At 55.5% G+C, this 20,802-nt stretch overlaps 6 protein-coding genes across 6 annotated transcripts; 4 read left to right on the top strand and 2 right to left on the bottom strand.

Annotated features, from left to right (window-relative positions):
* Nucleotides 1-383: 383 nt before the first annotated feature.
* On the top strand, nt 384-1,496 carry CkaCkLH20_04118 (uncharacterized protein; the record flags this gene model as incomplete). Its single annotated transcript, XM_038886837.1, has 3 exons — nt 384-420; nt 528-1,076; nt 1,240-1,496. The coding sequence occupies 3 exons, from the start codon at nt 384-386 to the stop codon at nt 1,494-1,496; spliced, it is 843 nt and encodes a 280-aa protein (XP_038748087.1).
* Nucleotides 1,497-2,301: 805 nt separating this feature from the next.
* On the top strand, nt 2,302-3,002 carry CkaCkLH20_04117 (uncharacterized protein; the record flags this gene model as incomplete). Its single annotated transcript, XM_038886836.1, has 2 exons — nt 2,302-2,586; nt 2,670-3,002. The coding sequence occupies 2 exons, from the start codon at nt 2,302-2,304 to the stop codon at nt 3,000-3,002; spliced, it is 618 nt and encodes a 205-aa protein (XP_038748086.1).
* Nucleotides 3,003-3,567: 565 nt separating this feature from the next.
* On the bottom strand, nt 3,568-4,543 carry CkaCkLH20_04116 (uncharacterized protein; the record flags this gene model as incomplete). The annotated part of the gene is made up of 7 exons (XM_038886835.1): nt 3,568-3,630; nt 3,714-3,850; nt 3,908-3,964; nt 4,016-4,085; nt 4,163-4,178; nt 4,235-4,307; nt 4,378-4,543. The coding sequence occupies 7 exons, from the start codon at nt 4,541-4,543 to the stop codon at nt 3,568-3,570; spliced, it is 582 nt and encodes a 193-aa protein (XP_038748085.1).
* Nucleotides 4,544-5,982: 1,439 nt separating this feature from the next.
* CkaCkLH20_04115 (polyketide synthase) lies at nt 5,983-14,338 on the top strand (the record flags this gene model as incomplete). The annotated part of the gene is made up of 9 exons (XM_038886834.1): nt 5,983-6,223; nt 6,274-7,047; nt 7,118-7,335; nt 7,494-7,617; nt 7,743-10,786; nt 10,898-12,561; nt 12,691-12,856; nt 12,963-14,178; nt 14,256-14,338. The coding sequence occupies 9 exons, from the start codon at nt 5,983-5,985 to the stop codon at nt 14,336-14,338; spliced, it is 7,530 nt and encodes a 2,509-aa protein (XP_038748084.1).
* A 922-nt stretch (nt 14,339-15,260) lies between these two features.
* Nucleotides 15,261-16,531, bottom strand: CkaCkLH20_04114 (uncharacterized protein; the record flags this gene model as incomplete). The annotated part of the gene is made up of 3 exons (XM_038886833.1): nt 15,261-15,582; nt 15,646-16,118; nt 16,193-16,531. 3 exons carry the CDS (start codon nt 16,529-16,531, stop codon nt 15,261-15,263), a joined length of 1,134 nt encoding a protein of 377 aa, XP_038748083.1.
* A 2,035-nt stretch (nt 16,532-18,566) lies between these two features.
* CkaCkLH20_04113 (heterokaryon incompatibility protein) lies at nt 18,567-19,688 on the top strand (the record flags this gene model as incomplete). The annotated part of the gene is made up of 2 exons (XM_038886832.1): nt 18,567-19,445; nt 19,536-19,688. The coding sequence occupies 2 exons, from the start codon at nt 18,567-18,569 to the stop codon at nt 19,686-19,688; spliced, it is 1,032 nt and encodes a 343-aa protein (XP_038748082.1).
* Nucleotides 19,689-20,802: the final 1,114 nt, after the last annotated feature.

The following is a 20,802-nucleotide window of genomic DNA, read 5'->3' as shown; positions in this document are numbered from 1 at the left end:
CCATATCTTGACAGTATTCCACGTCCGGTGGGGACGGGCAAACCGACGTCCCCGTGGCCTGATTTCAGCTTGCTGCATACTAACAGGTCCATGACACAGATGCATGTCTATTCTCGAACCTCGATCGGGTTGATGATACGTCCCTGCAATGTCGACATCCATGACGGCCGACACGACGTACCCCGGAGATTCTAGAAGTACTTGGTCGTCTCAATTGCCGCACTTGGACGGAAAGTCGGCGTTTTGGGTAGGCATCTTCATCTACTATGTGCATAAATACTTGCCTCTATCCCATGTTTGTCAGTTGATCAGACACGAACCCGACAGCCTCACGAGACTTACGAATTGAAACGACCCGTTTTGGACACTCGGCTCAATTCATCATGGAAATCACCGGTTACGCTCTAATCGTGGGTGGAGGTAAGCATGCCCGTTCAGCTTACCCGAACTTTGCAAGCTCGGCCATCTGTTGCCGATCGGTCGCCGCGGAAGTACGCCAGCTGACATGTTCACAACGACGGCCGTAGGCAGCGGGATAGGTCGGGCCTGCGTGAAGGCGTTTGCGAGTGAAGGGGCCTCGGGCATTGTGTTGGCGGATCTGGACCACGCCGCCGCCAGGGCCGTCGCCGGCGAGGCGGCGGCCGTAGCCAAGGACCCGGGTTTCCAGATTCACTCGCGGCCGATTGACGTGAGAAGCGAAGAATCCGTCGAGCAAGTCATTCGGGACGTGGTCAGCCTCTTCGGACGGTTGGATTACTGCGTGAACTGTGCGGGGATCGGGGTTGAGAAGGCCGCTGCTGTTGCCGAGGCTGATGTCGGCGAGTTCGCTCGCTTCCTCGATGTCAACGTCAAGGGGACGTTCCTGGTGACGCGCGCGGCATCGGCGGTGATGGCGACACAGGAGCCGCTGCCGCAGCTGCAGGGTCGCGGCTGGGGCAAAGAGGCGGTCGGAGGACGCTCCTCCTTCCGAGGCGCCATCGTCAACATGGCGTCGGCGTCGTCTTACGTTTCCACTCCTGGCATGGTGCAATACACGACCTCCAAGCACGCCGTCCTGGGCTTGTCCAAGAACGCGGGTTAGTCTTGTCCCCCGTCAACACCCCTCCTTTCCGGTATCAAACTTCCTTTCTCCTATCTGGACCTGTCGCCCGGCAGCATGCATACATGGCTGTCTCGGTGACAGGATGCCCCCCTCTACTTGATACGGCATGCTGACCAGACTTCTGGGGTTTTCTTTAGCACTGGACAATGCTGACCATGGGATTCGCGTCAATTGCATCTGCGCCTCCTGGGTGCGGACGCCCATGGTGCAGAAAGCCATCGACAACGTGCCGGGCCTAGACAAGATGATCGAGGCGGCTGTTCCGATGGGTCGCATGGCGCTGGCCGAAGAGATCGCCGACTCGGTCATCTTCCTGTGCAGCCCCCGGTCCAGCTTCATCACTGGTTGCGGTCTGATCGTTGACGGGGGTACTACGCTGACATCCAAAGTCTAGATGGGGTGGCTGCATAAGAGTGGCCGCATTGTATTGCGCAGAGGATTGCGCTTGTTGTTGATGTACAGGGGTAATTGCATGCATGCGCCGCGTTGCCGTTGAGCGAGCTGGGGAGGGGGCTTCAAATTACACAGTTGTAACAGTTGCAATGCAATTGAGTCGAATGGGCCGCACATCTCTTGAACCACGAGCATGTAAGCATGCTGTTCCTTCTGTGACCATGTCGAGTTCGGGCTTCTGAAGTTTGCGATCTTTGATGGACAACAACATCTGCCTTGATACCCGCTTAGAAAGAGATATTCTCTGATAGGCACGGCACGTAAGCTGTGCCTTGTCATCGCTTACATGGTACAGGTAAGCTACCTAACTCGGGTTGCCGCAATGCAGTGCTTGTAATCCCGGCAATCGCTGGCTGAAGAAGCGCAGGCAAGATACTGCAGCTAGCGAGGACGACGTCCCGGCCGGGCATTCGGCTTTACCTTCGGGCACGCTGACTTTGCATCGTGGAAATGATGGTTCGGCGTCGTGGTATGGACTCGCCGGCTGCAGACTCCGTTGGCATTGTCGACTCCATTGCACTATGAGCGCGTTCCTACGATGCATCAGCAACAATGGGGCTGTCAGCAAATGCCGACATCATGACCGGGAAGCTCCCACTGCAGTCAAACTTCGTGATTGCTGGTCAAGCATTAAAGTGCTGCGCAGTCCTTGGATTGACTCTTCTTCCTCTCCCTGTTGTATCACACACTCGACCGCCAAGTCACACACAAGGGACGATTCTGCCTCAAACACCATTTCAACCATCATGACTACTTCATCGAACGTGCCTCCGAGTAAAGATGAGGGCCCTCCCACCGGAGCAGAGGGTTTCATCACCGATGGATTCCCTGCCCCGGGCCTCACCAGGTCCAGTCGTCACATCACGGGCCACGACGCCGAGGGCAAGTCCGTCTTCCTCGTCACCGATTCCGGCTCTCACCACCGCGTCATGGGCGAGAACCAGGCCGTGGCCACCATCCTCTACTCGACGAAGGAGACGCCCATCGAGTGCAATGACAATGCGGACATGAAGTTTGCCCAAGACACCGAGGTATGCCGTTGAGTACAAGTCCCCATCAGAGCCTGGCCCAGGCTATTGAGAACGTTTCTAACACGGTTTGAACTGCGTCAAAGCCTCCGCTGCACTATCCCAACGGGTCCGTCGTGCGCATGATCGACTTCGGCCCGGGTATCGAGTCGCCCTTGCACCGGGCCATCTCCGTCGACTACGGTGTGGTCCTGGAGGGTGTCTTCCAGCTGACTCTGGACTCGGGCGAGTCGCGCATCATGCGGCAAGGCGATGTGTGCATCCAGCGGGCCACTTCCCACAAGTGGAAGAACATCACTGGCAACGGCACCTTGCCAGGCCGTATGCTCTGGGTTTTGCTGCCGTGCAACGACATCTTGGTCGGCGGGGAGAAGGTAGAGGGCTTCCTGGGCCATCTTGAGAAGGAGTACGAGCGATGAAGTCGCCATGGGAATGATCACAGGTCAGCATTAGTGGCCATGTCCGTAGAAAGATAAACATTATCGAAGAATCCGAACGAATCTGTAAAACGAATTCCATAAGTCGCAGAAACCAAAGCTATTGAGTGGTCTTGTCCTGTATCTAAAAAGAACTCACTTCGAATCGGTTCAAACGCCTCGAACAGTTGTCATGATCTTCACCGCGTTTGACCACTGCCTAACTTTAATTCTTCTTCCCTAGGTGTAGGCTTACAGCTACCTTCTCACCTCCACGCCGAAGGTTTCGCGTTCTTGATAGGATCGTATAGGGAGCATGGAACTGCCTTTGCCAAAATTACCGATGTGAAAGACGGTGCCAATCGGCATGTCAGTCCTGCCGTTTAGATCTTACATGGCTAGTTGTTGCAAACGCATGAAATATGGATGGCTTATGTTCGTAGCATATGGCTGTTGGTTCTATCAAAGAGGAAAAGCAACGCTTGTTTTTTCACGGAATAGAATAACATTGGATGCTGTAACTAAGTCTCCTTTACTACAACCGACGGCCGTCAGCCGAATCCCCAAACTAAAGCGATTTACGTGCGGCCTGTAGCTTTTGGAAATTGAACATATTCCACATGAATCCGTCCTACGCATTCGCGTCTTCCATGTTAGCGACCATATGAGCCCAGCGGCCACACGTGTGGGATGGGAGAGCTGGTAAAGACATACCCAAACCTTCCGCCAAGCGAAAGTATCAAGGAAACGCACTATCCAAGTCGTCTTGCCGTACCAAAACCAGGCTGGGGGTGCAGATCGCAGACTTTGTTGGACGACCTTGGAAGCGTACTCGAAACGATCTGTCGTGTCTATGATCCTTGATGAGTTTGCAGCTCAAGGTTTGAAACGGCAAAGTGTTTGCTTACCAGGAACTCTGTTAACATGGTCCTTGAACTCCTGAGCCAATGGTGCAAAGTAGGATCCTGTTGTTTCGTTAGCTCCTAAGCCTCGCCGGAAGACTGCAAGTCACTGACCCTTTCGGAGCTCTCTTCCCACGCCTTGGTCGCACTTGAGTATGTTTGTTCCGATGTTACCAGAAATGATCTACAATGGAAAGCTCAAGTCAGAACCGTACGACAACTGTGGTGGGACGCAAAACGATGGAATGCATGTGGCCTTACCGTGATGACCTTGACACTGCACGCCTCCTAGTTAGCCTGCATCTCCCCATCTTGCTCGCGGGTCTCACATACCCGAGTGGCTCCATTTCAACGCGCAGTGTATTCGACCAGTGATGAAGGGCGGCTTTCGTGGCGTTGTACGCGGCTGGAGACACAGGCGTCAGAATCGTACAATGTAGCAAGCACGACGTCAAGATATTGAACGTGAATCTTACATCCATAGACGTAGGGCACTATGCCACCGACTGACCCAATGCTGACAATTGTGCCAGAAGATTGAATGAGCATGTCGTGGAAGTGGTGCACCATACGCATGGCCCCGAAGACATTGACATCGAACATTTTCGCAACAGCGGCCACATCAGTGTCTATTGCCGTCATGGTATAGCCTGCAGGCGAGATTAGCACCGTAGTTACAATTCAATAGCTTAAACGTCTCACATATTCCTCTGCAAAATATAACAGGTCAGCCTTCTGTCCAATTCAACGGATCATGGTTATGAGCGCATGGAGAAGTCGGTATTACTAACGCATTGTTGACGAGGACGTCAAGGGAACCTCCTGTGAGCTCCAACATGTGATTCTTCAACTCGCGAACCGAGTCCTCTTTCGTTACGTCGAGTGGAAACCACACGATTCTCGCATCATCTAGATGTTGGCTGTTCTCAAACGGGAGCAATGTCGCGATGGGCCGGAGACCCTGCCGTTTGTATTCTACCACAAGCGCCTCGCCTATTCCTCCTTTCCCACATCTACGTAGGCCAGCCTACGCGTTAGCCAAAAGCCTTACATATTTTATTAATGACAGGTTATACACGAACCCTGTGACCAACGCAAACTTTTTCTTGGTCGCCATTGCCTGCTTCAAGGCTTCCGAGTGATGAACTTGGATCGTGGCTTGTTGTCAACTGGGTCGAAAAAGCTCTCCACGCGCTCTGGATTGAATATCTGAGCTAGAACACAGATGGTATCGCGGTTCGATTCAACTGATCTCCATAGAATGCATGTGCGTTTTTGGGTCGCCTCGTGGAAGAATTGTATATCCCTTGCAATTGACGGCTAGGGTTGCTCCAGATAACCAACAAAACTCAATCACGCCAACGAAACTGAGACGGTATCCAGCTCATCTAACCAGCGTAAAGTTCTCAGAGGTCTAGAAGCTGACAGACTCGCATGGCAGACTAGGGTGGGAGTCAAGTTCCCGTGTAAGCCCGGTGTTCGCCGCCTCGGGGATGCAGGAGATCCCGAATGAAGCAACACCGATGCATGAGACCACATACCCGAAATGCGCGGAAAGGCCATCATGCAGAACAGCATGCAAAGATATCGACATGCGATTGTCTCTGTGTCTCTGCACAGCCCTTTGTGCAGATTTGATACACAGCGACATCAGCTTCAGAAGGTTGTTAGCGCAGCTGAGAGGCGTTGCGCTTCGGACCGCAGATCCCCGTCTCGCGATATCCGAGAGGCGGCGCCGGAATTCCCTCTTACTTGCCGTGTCGTGAATCACAGTAAGACCTCCAGTAAGTGAAACCGAGCGGCATCCCCGTCGTCTGAGAAGGAACTGTTCATTGGACGAAGGCCTCGGTGTGCTATCTCGTCAGGATCATCGCGGCCGTTTTGCCGGACAGGAGTGGTGTTCACAGACATGAGCATATCGCCACTCATAACAAAGGCCTTGAGATATAAGTCCACTTGAGAGACAGGGGAGCTGTATACAAACCCTGAAGCAGTCGTCGCCGCCGTTCCCTACTTGCAAGTTGTACAGCGATAATCACGTTAGATCGCACCTTACCACCGACGTTAGATTTGCGAGAAACATGCAGGCCTCGATGCAAGAAGATCGCTTACACCTTGATGGTGTTAAGCTGCCTGCCACTGGCCCCACGGTCATCAATGTTACGGAGCTGAAGGCTCTTGACAGCAGTGGCGGATCACAAACCACGGAAGAAGCCTCTCCCGTGGCGAGCGCCGACGACCGTTTCCATTCGTCGACCGACAATCGCTATTCTCAACCGGACTTCGAGCTGGAAGATGACCCGGCGTGCATCATCGGCATAGGTGAGGCATTTGGTCAACGTTGTGCGGCTCAACTGTCTAACGTTTCACAGCATGCCGTCTCCCAGGAGGCATACGCTCCCCATCCGACCTGTGGGAGTTGCTGAAGGCGAAGAAGACAACACAAGGCCGTGTCCCCCCCGAACGCTTCAACATGGCCGGCTATTATCACGCAGACGGTAAGCGTGCGGGAGTCATGGACGCAGATGGAGGTTACTTCCTCGACGAGGATGTCCGGAAGTTCGACAACGAAGTATTCGGGCTGAACAACCTCGAGGCGACATACATGGATCCTCAGCAGAGGAAACTGCTCGAAGTGACATACGAGTGCCTGGAAAATGCCGGTCTCTCAATGGAGGCGGTCATGGGATCTGACACGGCCGTCTATGTCGGAAACTTCACCGTCGATTACCAGACCATGCAGACCAGGGACCCGGATTACCTCCACCGCTACAGCGCGACGGGATCCGGCACCGCCATCATGGCCAACCGCATCAGCCACGTCTTCGACCTTCGCGGACCTAGCTTCACCCTGGATACCGCTTGCTCTTCGTCCATTTACGGCCTGCACAACGCTGTCATGGCGCTGAGAAACGGCGACTGCGAAGCTGCTATCGTAGCCGGGGCCAACCTCATCACGTCTGTCGAACAGCACCTCGGCACGATGAAAGGCGGCGTGCTGTCGCCCACGTCTACATGCCATACCTTTGATGCCTCGGCAGATGGCTATGGTAGAGCCGAGGCGGTCAACGCCATCTACATTAAGCCACTTTCGCGAGCTCTACGGGATGGCGACCACATCCGCGCCGTCATCCGAGGCACCGCCAGTGAGTAACTGCATCGCGGCTGTATTGCTATGGAAAAACACAAGTACTGATCATTGCTTTCTCGCGGTAGTCAACTCCAATGGAAGGACGAACGGCATCACGCAACCCAGCGCGGCCATGCAGGCGGCCGTGATCCGCAAGGCTTACGCCAATGCAGGCCTTCGCATGGCTGATACCGACTATGTCGAGTGCCACGGTACCGGTACCGCAGTTGGAGATCCCATTGAAGTCGAGGGAATCGGAAAGTCCTTTGCCAGGGATGGGGACTCAACATTGATGATTGGTGCGGTATGTTCTGGCCGCAACACCTATTCTTCCCTTTGCCCCGCTACCCATTTCAAAGATGATACCGGAGATCCTCAAACACATCATGTATTCTTTCATGGGATACCATGAGATTTTAGAGGCTACGAACGAGCAGCACAATGCTGACGAGGAAACGGCAGGTCAAAACCAATATCGGTCACAGTGAGGCCGCCAGTGGTCTATCCGCTGTCATCAAGGCCGTCTTATCCTTTGAGAAGGAGATGATTCCTCCCACCTACGGAGTCACGAAATTGAATCCCAAACGTGAGTCAGCTTCATATGTACCACTTTGACTTCATACGCTCTACCAACCCCTTACCTCCTCTGGAAGAATACCCCCTCCCCAAGTTGCAAGCTTCAGGCGCTGACTTACGTGTCCGGACTCAAAGTCAACCTGGATGTGTACAATCTCCAGGTGGTCAATGAAATGTCGCCATGGCCTCGATCTCTTCGCAGAGCCAGCATCAACTCTTTCGGCTACGGCGGCGCGAACGCCCACGTGATTATGGAAGCACCAGAGAGCTATTTGTCCGGCCTCGATGAGAGCATGCCGGAACCAGGAACGCTGTCATCCGCCTCTGACTCCGAGTCCAACGCGTCTGCGCATTCGGGCCGTCATTTCGTGCTTCCCATCTCCGCAAACTCGCAGTGGTCTTTGGACCAGCGGATCAAGCAGATCACGGAATACGTCAAGACTCACGCCGCCGCTACGCTCCCGTCGTTGGCCAACACCTTGGCAAAGCATCGCGCTCACCAGAAGTATCGTGCTTCCATGATTGTTAGCAAGACTCATGACGAAGAGCTTGTCACCGACGTCTTCAGCCCCGACGAGAGGCCGGCGGCATCCCCGCCGCCTTTTGCTTTCGTCTTTACGGGGCAAGGAGCACAATACGCGGGCATGGGCCGCGAGCTTCTCCTGAACAACGTCTCTTTCTGCGCCACGATTCAGAGACTGGACCGCATACTCCAAGACCTTCCGGAACAAGATCAAGACGGCCGGGGTTCCAGGCCAGCCTGGACCCTCGAACAGACATTGCTGGATCCGCCGGAGACGAGCATGATCAACGACGTAACCCGCAGCCAGCCCATCTGCACAGCCGTGCAGGTTGCACTGGTAGACCTTTTGGCGGACTGGAACGTCTTCCCCGAGGCCGTTGTCGGCCACTCGTCGGGCGAGATCGCAGCCGCCTATGCCGCGGGCCAGCTTTCGGCAGCTCAAGCCATCAAAGTCGCCTACTTCCGGGGACAGGCTGTCGGCAGACTGCAAACCCAGGGCGGCATGCTCGCGGCGGGCTTGTCGGCAGAGGAAGCGGCCGACCTGATTGCCAAGACGGAAGGTTTGCCAGGCCGTGTCTGCGTCGCGTGTATCAACGCGCCGGAGAGCGTAACGCTGAGTGGTGAACTCGATGCCATCGATTCTCTGGCCAAGATCCTGCAGGAGAGCGGAAAGTTCGTTCGAGCCCTGAAGACCGGCGGGAGGGCTTATCACTCTCACATGATGCAGGAGGTGGGTGCGTTGTACGAAGACATGCTTGCGCCGGTGTTTGCAAGCGGCTCGACAGACAACGAGAACACCGGGCCCTCTCGTCGAGCCACCATGTACTCGTCAGTGGGCTCCAGTGCTGAGGACCTCGCCGTCCTCGATCACTCTGGGCGCAGAAGCTCTGCCAGCTACTGGCGTCAAAACCTCGAGACCGCAGTCCAGTTCTGCGCGGCTCTGACCAACCTCACAGCCAGTGCCAAGAAGCTTCACCTCATCGAAGTCGGGCCTCACGCTGCCCTCAAAGGCCCTATCGAGCAGACGCGCAAGAAGTCCGGACACGACTTCCTTCTCTCGCCCACCCTTCTGCGCGGCGAAGACGCGGAGGCATGTATCAAGAGACTGGCCGGCCAACTATTCGTACGAGGCTTTCCTCTGGAATGGTCAGTTGTCAACGACCACCGCCAACAGGGCACCATGGTTCCGCTGTATGACTTGCCGCCCTACCCATGGGACTACACTGGCTCCCTTCTCTGGAGCGAGCCACGCCCAAGTGTCGAGCAACGCAACCGCCAGCACATGCGCCATGAGCTGCTCGGCGCCCGCCAGATCGCCGGAAACGACATCGACTACACCTGGAGGAACTTGCTCCGGTTATCCGAGGTGCCTTGGGTGCGGGACCACAAGCTTGAGTCACAGATAGTCTTCCCGGCTACCGGATATCTGGGAATCGCCATGGAGGCTCTGTGTCAAATCCGCGGTGTACCCATGGATGAACTACGTTCTGGCTTCGAGTTCAGATCTGTCAATATCGGTGTAGCGATGGTCGTCCCGGAACAGGAGAATGATGTTGAGATCCACACCACGCTCTCGGCTCGCAAGATCTCGACGGCTTCAACTTCAAGCAAGTGGTTCGACTTCTCCGTCTCATCGTGGGACTCTGGCACATCTACAGTGCACTGCTCCGGTAGCGTGCGGATTCTGGATGACGAAGACAAGTTGTCATCCCGGAGTGGCCTCGTCTCGGTCCAGGACATCGGCGGGTACGAGACCTGGGGCTCGATGAGCCGGTGGTATGCAAGACTGGCCGAAGCCGGGCTTTGCTTCGGGCCAGACTTCCAGTCCATTACGGCCATGACCACGGACGGGGCCAGGACCCGGCCCGACGCCATCTCGACCACCAGACTCTTCCAGCAGACCGGCCAGCACAACGCGACCAAGTATCCGGTGCATCCTCTCGTCATCGACGCCTGTCTCCAGGCCGGAATCTTTGGTGGCACGGCCGGAGATCTCAACAGCCTGCGCGCGTACCTGCCCGTGTTCATCAAGTCGTGCCGTGTACGTGTGCCGGGGACTCTTCATGAGCACAACCCCGAAAACGCGGCGATCCATACGCGCACTCGCACGACAGGCTTCGGCACGAAGCAGATCGATTGTACGCTTATCCAAAGCAGCAGTGGAAACGCCCTTGTTGACATGGAAGGCGTGAAGCTCTCCCTGTACAGCAACGGCCCGGTTGCTCTGGTTGCCGACAATGATGGCGCGGCCACTGGCGATGCGCCTGCTGACGAGAGCTCCATGAAGCGAGAGCCGTGCCTGAGCGTGCGCTGGAAGCCCGACATTGTCCGTCTCCAGCCAGAAAACACGGCCGAGATCAAGCAGTATCTTGAAGAGATCATCGAAGGGTTCCCCGCCGACTTGAATGACCATGCTAGCATGGCCTACATCGTCGCGATGATCGACCTGGCCAGCTTCAAAAACCCCAAGATGAGTGTGCTAGAGCTCGGCGGCGCTGATGGAGATTGTCAAGTCAAGCGCTGGCTCAAGGCATTGGAAGCCGAAACGACATTCCCTCGCTGTGCGTCCTGGATTGGAGGTCAGCTGGATGCCGAGGGCAAGCTTCAAGCGGCTGCGACCGAGTCCTCTTCCTTCGACACGGTGGTTATTTCCAGTGTAAGTTGCTTCACCATTGGACCGTCATTCATGTGACTTGTCCGCCACCTCCTCGACCCCGTCTTCTCCGTATAAGTACCTTTGTGAATTGACCTAACCACGCGATATTAGCTCGACGCCTCATCGCATTATATGAAGCTTGCTGCATCAGTCGTCGATCTGATCAGTTCAAACAGCGGCGTGGTCATCATGCGCAAGGTCGCAGGCGCTCTAGAGACTTTGCAGCAAGCTGGTCTCTCTGTCATCGACGTCGGCCGGGGTGTGCTCGTTGGTCTGCGTCTTCTATCGCTCTCCTCACTGGCCAAGCGCAAAGCAGTCGTTCTTGTGCGCCCTGGCGATTCGGAAAATCCAGACCATTTAGGTCATGCACTTGCCAAGTACCTGAAGACTCAACATTCAGTGTTCGGCGACGTCCGCCTCACTACGCTCAACGACATCGAGGAGTCAGGCACGGAGCCGTCCCCGTCGGACGTCTACATTTCTCTACTTGAGCTGAAGGAAGAGTTCCTTGCAACTATGAGTCCGAACGACATGAACCGGCTTCGCCGCATTACTGACGTCGCAACTGATCTCGTCTGGCTGACGGGGGCCGGCATGTTGGGCGCCAGCCCAGACCCAAACCTGACTCTCTCTTCGGGGTTATCTCGAGCACTCATGCTTGAACAGCCGTCTTTGCGATACACGGTGCTTGACGTGGGATCTTCCGCTTCTACTAATGTAGACGAGGCTTCGCTCGATGCCTTGTGCGCCAATCTGGCCGCCGCGTTGGTCCCTGCCCATGACATGGACGACAAGGAGTTCTGTCAGAGCAACGGCATCCTGCATGTCAGTCGATTTGTGGCCGACAGGGCCAACAACAGCCTCTTCCGACGACGTGTAGACCCGAACGAGCCTCTGGAGCGCGTGGCACTCGGAGAAGTTGGCCTGGCACGCCTGGCCATCGGAAGTGTCGGGCAGACGGACACGCTCCATTTCGCGCAGGAGACCACGTTGCCCGGCGGTGCCTCGACGCCTCCCGGCTTCGTCGACATTCGCACGTCCGCCGTCAGCCTCAACGCCAAAGACATTTACACAGTCAGCGGGCGCGTCGAGACACGCACCGGCACGGCCGCCATCGAGTTCTCCGGCGTCGTCGTTTCGGTCGGCGAGGGCGTGACAGATCTTGCACCCGGCGACCACGCCGTCGTCCTGGCGCCGAACCGCTTCGCCACGGTCGAGCGCGTGCCGGCCTGGGCGGCGCACAAGATGCTCCCGTCGGAAGACTTTTGCGTGATGCCGACCCTGCCTGTGGCATTCGGCACGGCGCTGTACGCCCTTCACGACCGAGCCCACATCCGATCGGGGGAGTCGATCCTCGTGCACAGCGGCGCGGGGGCTTTCGGCATGGCCACCATCATGCTGGCGCAGCGCCTCGGAGCCGTCGTGTACGCGACCGTCGGGTCTCCGGCCAAGAAGGAGCACCTCGTGCGCGAGCTCGGCCTCCCGGCCGAGAACATCTTCAGTTCGAGGGATGACTCCTTTGTTCAGGGCATCCGCGCAGCGACCGGGGGCCGGGGCGTCGACATCGTTATCAACTCGCTTGTTGGGGATCTCATGCATGACAGCTGGGACTGCATTGCAGACTTTGGCCGTTTCGTCGAAGTCGGCAAGCGTGAGCTTGTCGACGCCGGCAAACTCGACATGCACGTCTTCACACGTAACTGCTCTTTCACCGCCTTCGATCTGACCGAGTTGTTCTTCCACAAAGACCAGTTCTACCGAGATATCTGGATCAAGTAAGTGGCTTCGTCGCCTTGCTCTCTATCCCGTCCGGACTCTTCTCCTTTTTGCCTCTCCAGGAATGGGTGGCCCACAGCAGTTCCCTCCAAGTGTAATTCGCGAACTATCAGACTAACCATTCCCAGTAAAACCAAGGAGGCGCTGGAGCTGTATCGCACAGGAGCTATCAGGCCGGTCCCGATCGCCACATTCGACGTTTCGAAGCTATCCCAAGCATACCGCTTCTTTTCTGGAAAGGATCGCATTGGCAAAGTCGTGGTATCCATGCAGGACTCGAGCAGCCTTATTCCGGTACGCCTCACCATACGATGCCCCTCCCACTAGGTCTCCGGGCCGCCTGTTCTACTTGCATGAGTCGGTAGGTCACATACATGAACGCAACACTAACAGTCAGCAGGTCATGCCTACACTGTATCAGACAACCCTTCGTCCCGAAAAGGCCTACCTGCTCGTCGGATGTTTGGGCGGCCTCGGCCGCAGTCTGAGCCGATGGATGATGTCTCGAGGTGCTCGCCACTTTGTCTTCCTCGGTCGCTCTGGCAGCGACAAACCCGAAGCCCGGAGCCTCGTGGATCGGCTCCGAGGATCCGGTGCTTCTGTGGAGGTGGTGCGCGGCGACGTGTCCAACCAAGAGGACGTCGATGCCGCCGTCGACGCCTGCGCTGGCCGTCCCATCGGCGGCGTGGTCCAAGCCGCCATGGGTCTCAGCGAGGCTCTCTTCTCCAGCATGACGCACAAGGCGTGGCACACGGGAATCCAGCCAAAGTGGGCGGGCTCGTGGAACCTGGACCGCGCCTTGGCCCGCGATGGTCGCGACGCGCACCTGGACTTCTTCTTGCTCACGTCTTCGGTGAGCGGCAGCGTGGGCACCGCGACCGAGAGCAACTACTGCGCCGCCAACGGCTTCTTGGACGCCTTCGCCCGGTGCCGTCGCAGCGCTGGCAAGCCCGCGGTCGCGGTCGGCCTCGGCATGATCTCTGAAGTGGGTTACCTGCACGAGAATCCCGAGATCGAAGCCCTTCTCCTCCGCAAGGGCATCCAACCGCTCAACGAGTATGAGTTCCTGCAGGTCGTCGACTTCGCCTTGGCGCCCGGTGCCACCGCGCCGCACATCCTGACCGGCCTGGAGCCCTTCGGCCTTCGTGAGCTCATCAGAAAGGGCTTCGACGTGGAGAACGGGACGACGCAAGACCCACGCTGCGGTTTCCTCGCGGCCGCCCTCTTCGCTGACCAGGAGGCGAACAAGGATGCCTCTTCCGCCGTCGCCGTCAGCTTGACTGCCGCCCCAGCGTGGCTCAAGGCTCTGCCCGCGGGTGCGGCGGCCAAGGCTTTGGCCGCCGAGGCGGACGCCTCTACCCTCTCCGACGCCGTATTGCGGCTGGCGCGCAAGCGCTTCTCCAACCTGATCCTGCTGCCCATCGAGAAGATCGACGACCACAAGGCCCTCCCCCAATTCGGCCTGGACAGTATGATTGCGGCCGAGTACCGCACCTGGTTCTGGACGACTTTCAAGGTCGATGTGCCGTTCTTGGACATCATGAGCCCCAAGAAGTCACTGACGGTGCTGTCAAGCTTCGTCGAGGAGAGCATGACCTCTGCTTTAGCCAATGAGAGTGCGTGATGCGCTGTTGGAAGGTTATGGGAAAGGGGGGAGGGGGCGCAAGTGAGGTTTATTGTTGACTTGCGATAGCATGCCAGGAGGTGGTTCTGTGGAATATTTGGGCTATGGAGGGCAACTTTGACGACAACAAGGCAGACATTCAGTGGCTCTAGAAACGATCGTGGGAATATGTAGATTGGGATGGAGACCTTTTGTTTGGTATTTCTTATTGACATTGATCTGGGCTAGATTTGGGGCAAGACGCATGTTTTTGGTGGCAGGCTGTACACTTGGTAGATTATTTGAGGGTATTTTTATGTCAGCGTATCCGTATAACGTGAGTAATATAGTGGCACCTAGTCCTTGCTTTTTTTCTAGAAGGAGAGGAGCGCAGCGGCTCAACCCGCGAACTTTACTGGGGAACGGGGCCAGCTTCATCTTAGAACCTGAGAACTGATGAAGCATGATGCCAGAAACGGTGTGGGCAAGGCCCCATTTTGACATCACCAAGAGCCGAACAAAGTCTGGTTTGAGATTCCTTGCTTTTAGTGTAAGACGCGTATCTCCAACCAGGGAAAACATCCTTCGCATCACGTTCAAGTGATCATAAATTTTTTCCTACCCTCGCAAGGTTGCGGTCAGAAGTGGTTGGGCTGCCGAGGAAACTAGGAAGAACGGCAATTGGGTCGTATTCCTGGGATCACGGACCGGGCCCCTGGTCTCCGACTGGACTGAACCGGACATGGAAGTGGAATGGTTCGGGAGAAGCAGCCGCCGATCGCAATGATTTGTCCAACTGCCAGGAAACAAATCCTTCCAAGGACGCGAATGCATAAATGACAGGAAAGCCAAGCTCGGTTGGCACTTTTGACTGCCACGACGTCGAAACCCTTGTTTTTTGGGGTCTACAACCACGGAATACAGAGTACATGGAATTGTACAAGAGATGAGATGATCCTGCTCTTGCGCGCCCTGTTCTATTTCTAATACGGAGCATATCAACCAAACGAACAAAGAGAGGAAGGAAATCCCGGTAATCCCAAGTCAAGACATCGCCCGCTAACATCCCCTCCTGTCATTCGAAAGCATGGCAAATCACCGTGCCTTCAGCTTCATAATGTCGAAAAGTTCACCGATTCTGTGCTCAAAGGGAGCAAGAGGATGCTCCTCGCCTAGGCCCAGGTCCTTCAACTTGTATCGCGCGTTGGTCGTGTGCATGGCCATGTAGCCCCTCACGCTCTCGTTCCAAGTGTCCTCGTAGACGCCCCTCCCCTTGAGAATGGCCTCGACTCGCTTGGCGGCATCGATCGTCTCAATGTTCACCTCCTCAACGACTTGGAGCACTGGCTTGCCAGTGGTCAGGGCGCGGTTGTGGATGTAATTTCGCGTGTCGCCGCCGAGCTCCTCCTTGTAAAATCTGACAGAGATTCGAGTCAGTGAGTTGTCACAGGGACCGAAGATTCAAGTGCGAAGAACTTACGAAAGCACATCGTTCGAGATGTCGATGAACCTGGCCATGTCTGGGATCGCCTCGATGAATTGCGAAACGTCTGGGTACTGCTCTTTCGGATAGCAGAATACGGCGTAGGCGACGTTCATGCCTGACATGTCTCTGTAAAAGTCGGGGAACTTCTCGCCGGCCCTGGTGATTTGGAACGTTTGGAAACCGTTGTGGCGCTCCAGGAGATTGCTGGTAAGGAACTTCAGGACGGAGAGTTGGAGAAGGTTGGCCATCACAGGATCGAAGAGATCGTGAGCCTCCCGAAGGAGAACCGCAATGCCCTCCAGGAGGTTGTTCTTCTGCCGCTCGCCTTTGAAGAAGCGCTGGTGGAACAACGATGCCTCTTCCACCATCTGATCGTTCTGGCCGACGATATCGTCGTACATCACGACAAGCCAGGTGAAAAGTCCGACATAGCCCTGGACTATCGTGGGATGACGTGGATGGGCGAGCTGTGTGACGAGTCAACAATTACATCATTCTTATCAAGGCAGCAGAGTGATTTTGGGTTCGGGGACTTGCTTACCAGCCCTTCGGCGTAACCCAAGCGAAACCCTTTTGCGGAGATGGGTGTGTCAAGAGGAACTCCCATCTCAACAGCTCTCTTGTACATGTACTCCAACAGAGCTTCAACAGACTCTGCCTTGAGTACAGGTGCCCCAGGGTAGTTTAACTGCCCCAGCATGCGGGTACAAATGGGTCGGACGGCAGATGCCAATCTCTTGGGATCGTTCACCAACTCGTCGTCGTCCAGCGTTTTGTTACTGGAAGTCGAGACATATCCCCACAAGGAGTCGATGATTGAGGATGCTGCATTCGCTGCTGCGTCGTGAGCCCCTAGGCTGTTGAAGTCGGAAACAGCCATTGCTACAGCGTTTGGGCCCTGTAGACGGGACTAAGATTATTGGAATATTGGGACGATACGGTGTATGAAGAGTCGGTGAGTCTGATTTCAACTCAAGAAGAGTACTGCCCGGAGACCTTTCATTGTGTTACGGGAAGTGCTGAGGTTTTATCCATGATCTTGGGACGCAGACGAAATATTGTCATGGTTGAATTGACGGCAAAATGTCTGTTTGCTCATTCTGAACCATGTGACCGACTTCGCCTTGAACCATCAAAGCAGCATTAGCAGAAGACTGAAATGGTGACGATACCTAGGGGGAAAGCACCACAATAGCTCACACTGTTGAGGCTACAGACGCAGGTCCCACGAACGATGTGGAAGTTGACCCCTTGTGGCTTGCGATGTTTGCCCTTTCTCTAAGTTTGTCGTTGGCAGTCTGCATAATCATTCTGACAGGGATCCATCAGCAAACAGGAGTCAGGTTCGGATGGCAGGTGAACGCCATCTGTTCTTTGGACTGCTGGTGTGTGCGGAGAATGGCCCGAAGCGAGGGCATGGCGAGCAAGCATGTTGCCTCGAAGCGCTTGGCGAGCAAAATACCGAAGAGACAAACCACCACAAGGTACGACTAGCAACAGCAAAGGCGACTATCCAACACGGTAAAGCGCATCACCCAGCACTTGAGACATTCAGAGTTCATCAACAATATGCATTAATCAAGCCTCCTGGCTGAACTCTCCCGGCAAATGGCCCCAACGGCCAGTAGGGTTGTGAGGACCCTAGCAACTCAAGCCTTCATAAAAGAGATAAAACGCCAGCCCCCAGACCAGACTCCCGCGAGATCGCAGATGTGCTTATCGGGCGCCGATGGCAGGAGTCATTTTGGACAGCAATTCGATGAAGCATGACGCAGATATATTGTCCTTCCGTTTTTGTTCTCTCAAACGTTCTTTCTTCGGGCATGACGACGGAGCATGTTCGCCGAGTCAGGAGTCTGTGGAGACACACCATGAAAAAGGAGAAATAAGAGGACCAAGTCTGCCGTTGTGCCATGCCATCCCTTGCCAGAAGGAGGTGGGGGTTATCCGGGGTTCTACAACGCTACTTTCGAAAACATGCCATGATCCCCTTTCTTATCCTAAAAGGCATTTCACGGCGTCCACGAGGATGCGGTGAAAAGGCCACTAATAGAATCCATCCGCAGCCATTTGCTTCTGGTTTCGCCCGCAGACAAGATTACAAACCTCGCTAAGAGCATCCCGATACCAAGCCGGTGGTCAGTCGTCGATCCGTCAGGCAAAGACACAAACACTCATGTGCAGGAAGTACACAACCAGGATCGAGACAAGGCAAACAAGCCACACAGACATGGCGGATAACAAACTCGCTGGGGTTTGTATGAGAGGTGGCATCGATCGTCGACTTCAACATTTTACCAGGGTCAGACTCAGAGTCTTTGCGAGTCGTCGAACACCCAGGGCACGGCATCTGGAATCAGCCTGGATCACGACTCACGCACCACACGGCACGATGAACCCATCGCAACGGAACGGTTGAAAGGGGGGTGGCGACAGGGTCAGGTCACTGAAGAGGTAACAAACCATTACCGACAGACTTTCCTCGATCCCTGCCGTTGCTAAAGGCTCAACCGAGGGGTGTTAGCAGCCGAAAACGCGGTGGCCCCAGATACCCATGTCCAAAGCCGTTGGGATCCGCTTTCGCGCGTTCTTGGTATTAAACGCCGGCATCCCGTCCAGCTTTCTGGAAGTTTGCTACGAATTCCCCGTTTTCTTGTTGGTGCGACGTCTGCAAGCCGTTCATCAGGAGCCGTAACCCTGGTCTTCACCTGCGTCTGCCGCCCGCCGTACCGCACTTGGACACTTCCACTCTTCGGTGATACGAGGACCCAGGACTCTGCAGAGAGAACCGAAAAGAAGAAGAAATCTTCCCAAAAGGAACTTTCTTCTGTGTTTACCTGCTTCGCCAGCACCGAATCCGGAACGCCGCCACCCCTCCCGGACCGAGTAAACTTACACTCGTGTGTGTCGCCGACATGAACATCGCATACAAACGTCTGGACTCGTCGAGGCGCGAGATACGCCTCATCGAGATATCGTCAGCCCGCGACCTCAGCGCCCCGATCGAGTGTCGCCTCGTCACTCACCGTCTCAACGATGACCTCGAGTATATCGCCCTCTCGTCCCTCTACGGCGACTCCTCCGACACCGATAAGATCTTCGTTAACGGTCAGCCCATCACAATCACCACACATCTCTCCATGGCCCTCAAGAACATCCGCGCCGTCTTCTACCCGACAATCTCACAACGCTTCCAGCGCGTACCCATCAGGAAGCCCCACGCCGGTCCTCGTTGGTTGAGACAGCTCCTCGGCCTGAGCACCTCGAACCGTTCTTCAGGCGACGGCCAAACGCTGCGGGTGTGGTGCGACTTCCTCTGCATCAACCCGAGCGACGAGTGGGAGAAGTCGAGACAGCACACCGACATGCGGAACATCTACAGGTCGGCCGAGCTCGTCGTCGGCTGGCTGGGCGAGAAGATGGAGCACACGGACGCGGGCATGGAGGCCTTCGCCGAGATCGAGGACATGATGCCGCCTCATTGGGGAGACCCGGGCGACCGGGAGAAGAATCCGCAGGACTATGCGCCGACGCACGAGTGGGCGAAGAAGATTGCCCACATCTGGGAGGACGGTCCCAACGGCGAGATCCCGTTCATGATGCCGCGGTGGGTGGGCGGCACAGACTTCATGACGCGGCCCCTATTCCAGCGCCGCTGGATTCTTGAGGAGCTTGCCATGGCTCGGTTCCCGACTTTCCTCATCGGCGACATCATCGTGCCGTGGAAGCAGGTACTTCGCCTCAACCGGATGTTGGAGGAGTTCAAGTACCAACGCTCTTACGTCTTCCCTGCGGTATGTTTGTTCACAACCCGCTCTCCCTCCACCCCCTACCTCTTCAATCTAGCGGTCTGTGAGTCCATGACATACTGACCAATTTATCAGAAACTTTCCGCCATGATTGCCGATTTGCCCCTTGAGTCTGCGGCTAAATTACTCGACGAATTCGCCAAGAGGGAGGCCCTGGAGGAAGCCAAGATCCTCCAGGAACACGCCACCAGCAGCAGAGCAACCTCTTCGAGCAGATCTACCCATTAACGACTTTTGTAATGTTTTATGTCGATAGGAGATGATTGGTGGCTCCCAAAGGGCCTCCAGCGGCTGAGTGCGTGTGCGTGTTTGCCTCCTGGCAATCCTCCGGGGGATCGGGTTTATTTCGAATGTTGGGAGGGTTCCACGCGAGGGCGGTTTTAGCGTTGTAACGGATGAGGATACCCAAAAGCTTTCTTTTCGTCGCCTTCTTACCACATATTATTGAACTTCAATTCACGTAACCCTTTTTTTTTTCTCGCTCAAATCTCCTACAGCAGGGCGAGACCTTGCGATGAATACATGTAGCAGCACCGGCCGTGCTCAGTGATACCATAACGACGAGATTCCCACGTGGCACTGAGGAATTTCCGAAGAAATTTTGGCCGTCGCGAAGAACCAGCCGAGTGGGTTCTCTTGCATTGACCCGTCTTTTCCCACTTTACGGCGAGACTGGCCAATGACTCTGTGAGAAGAAGGGGGCTCGTGATGGTTCGGATGGGTCTTTTTCAAGGGATGAGATCTGATACCGAGGTTCTGGGCCCGTTAGTAAGGTTGCACCGAACCAGACCTTTGACGAGAATCCGCCAGGACGGGGAGGCGAGCTTGTGTTCCAGGCCACCACTTGGCGTCCTATTGTTCTCTTCGTATTGTTCTCTCACGTCTCGGACTCTGAAGAGGGGGGATGTTTTGACTGCCCAAATAAGAGGGTTGCATATGCAAGTTTGCAGTGTCTGTGCCCACCAGACCTAATTAGGGCATCTAGATGGGACCCTTGTCTTGAGTGCCCCTTTTTGACAGGGATTGATTGCCGTTTAGCAACTTCTCACATCATTCTGGAGGCTGACCAACATGAAAAAAAAGTCTCGATGGCGAACCCGAGAGTCTGGAACGGGCTGTCACACTGTGTCCGGGTTGTCAGATGAAGAAAACCGAGCCCAGCCATGATGCTGTTGGAACTCTTGCACAGGAGGATTTGCCAAGCCACTGTATCAGAATCATTGGCAAACTCGTTACCCCAGCCATTGCACCTTCTGGACTCTGACTTGATGCGGATATTGACACAAGATTTCGTCATGATGGCTCTTCTCTTAACTGACCGCAAATTCGGATGACACGTATG

Source organism: Colletotrichum karsti (assembly GCF_011947395.1).
Source record: "Colletotrichum karsti strain CkLH20 chromosome Unknown Scaffold10, whole genome shotgun sequence".
Lineage (NCBI taxonomy): Eukaryota > Fungi > Ascomycota > Sordariomycetes > Glomerellales > Glomerellaceae > Colletotrichum > Colletotrichum karsti.
Note: the sequence above shows the minus strand (reverse complement) of the source record. Positions and strands in the feature narration are given on the sequence as shown.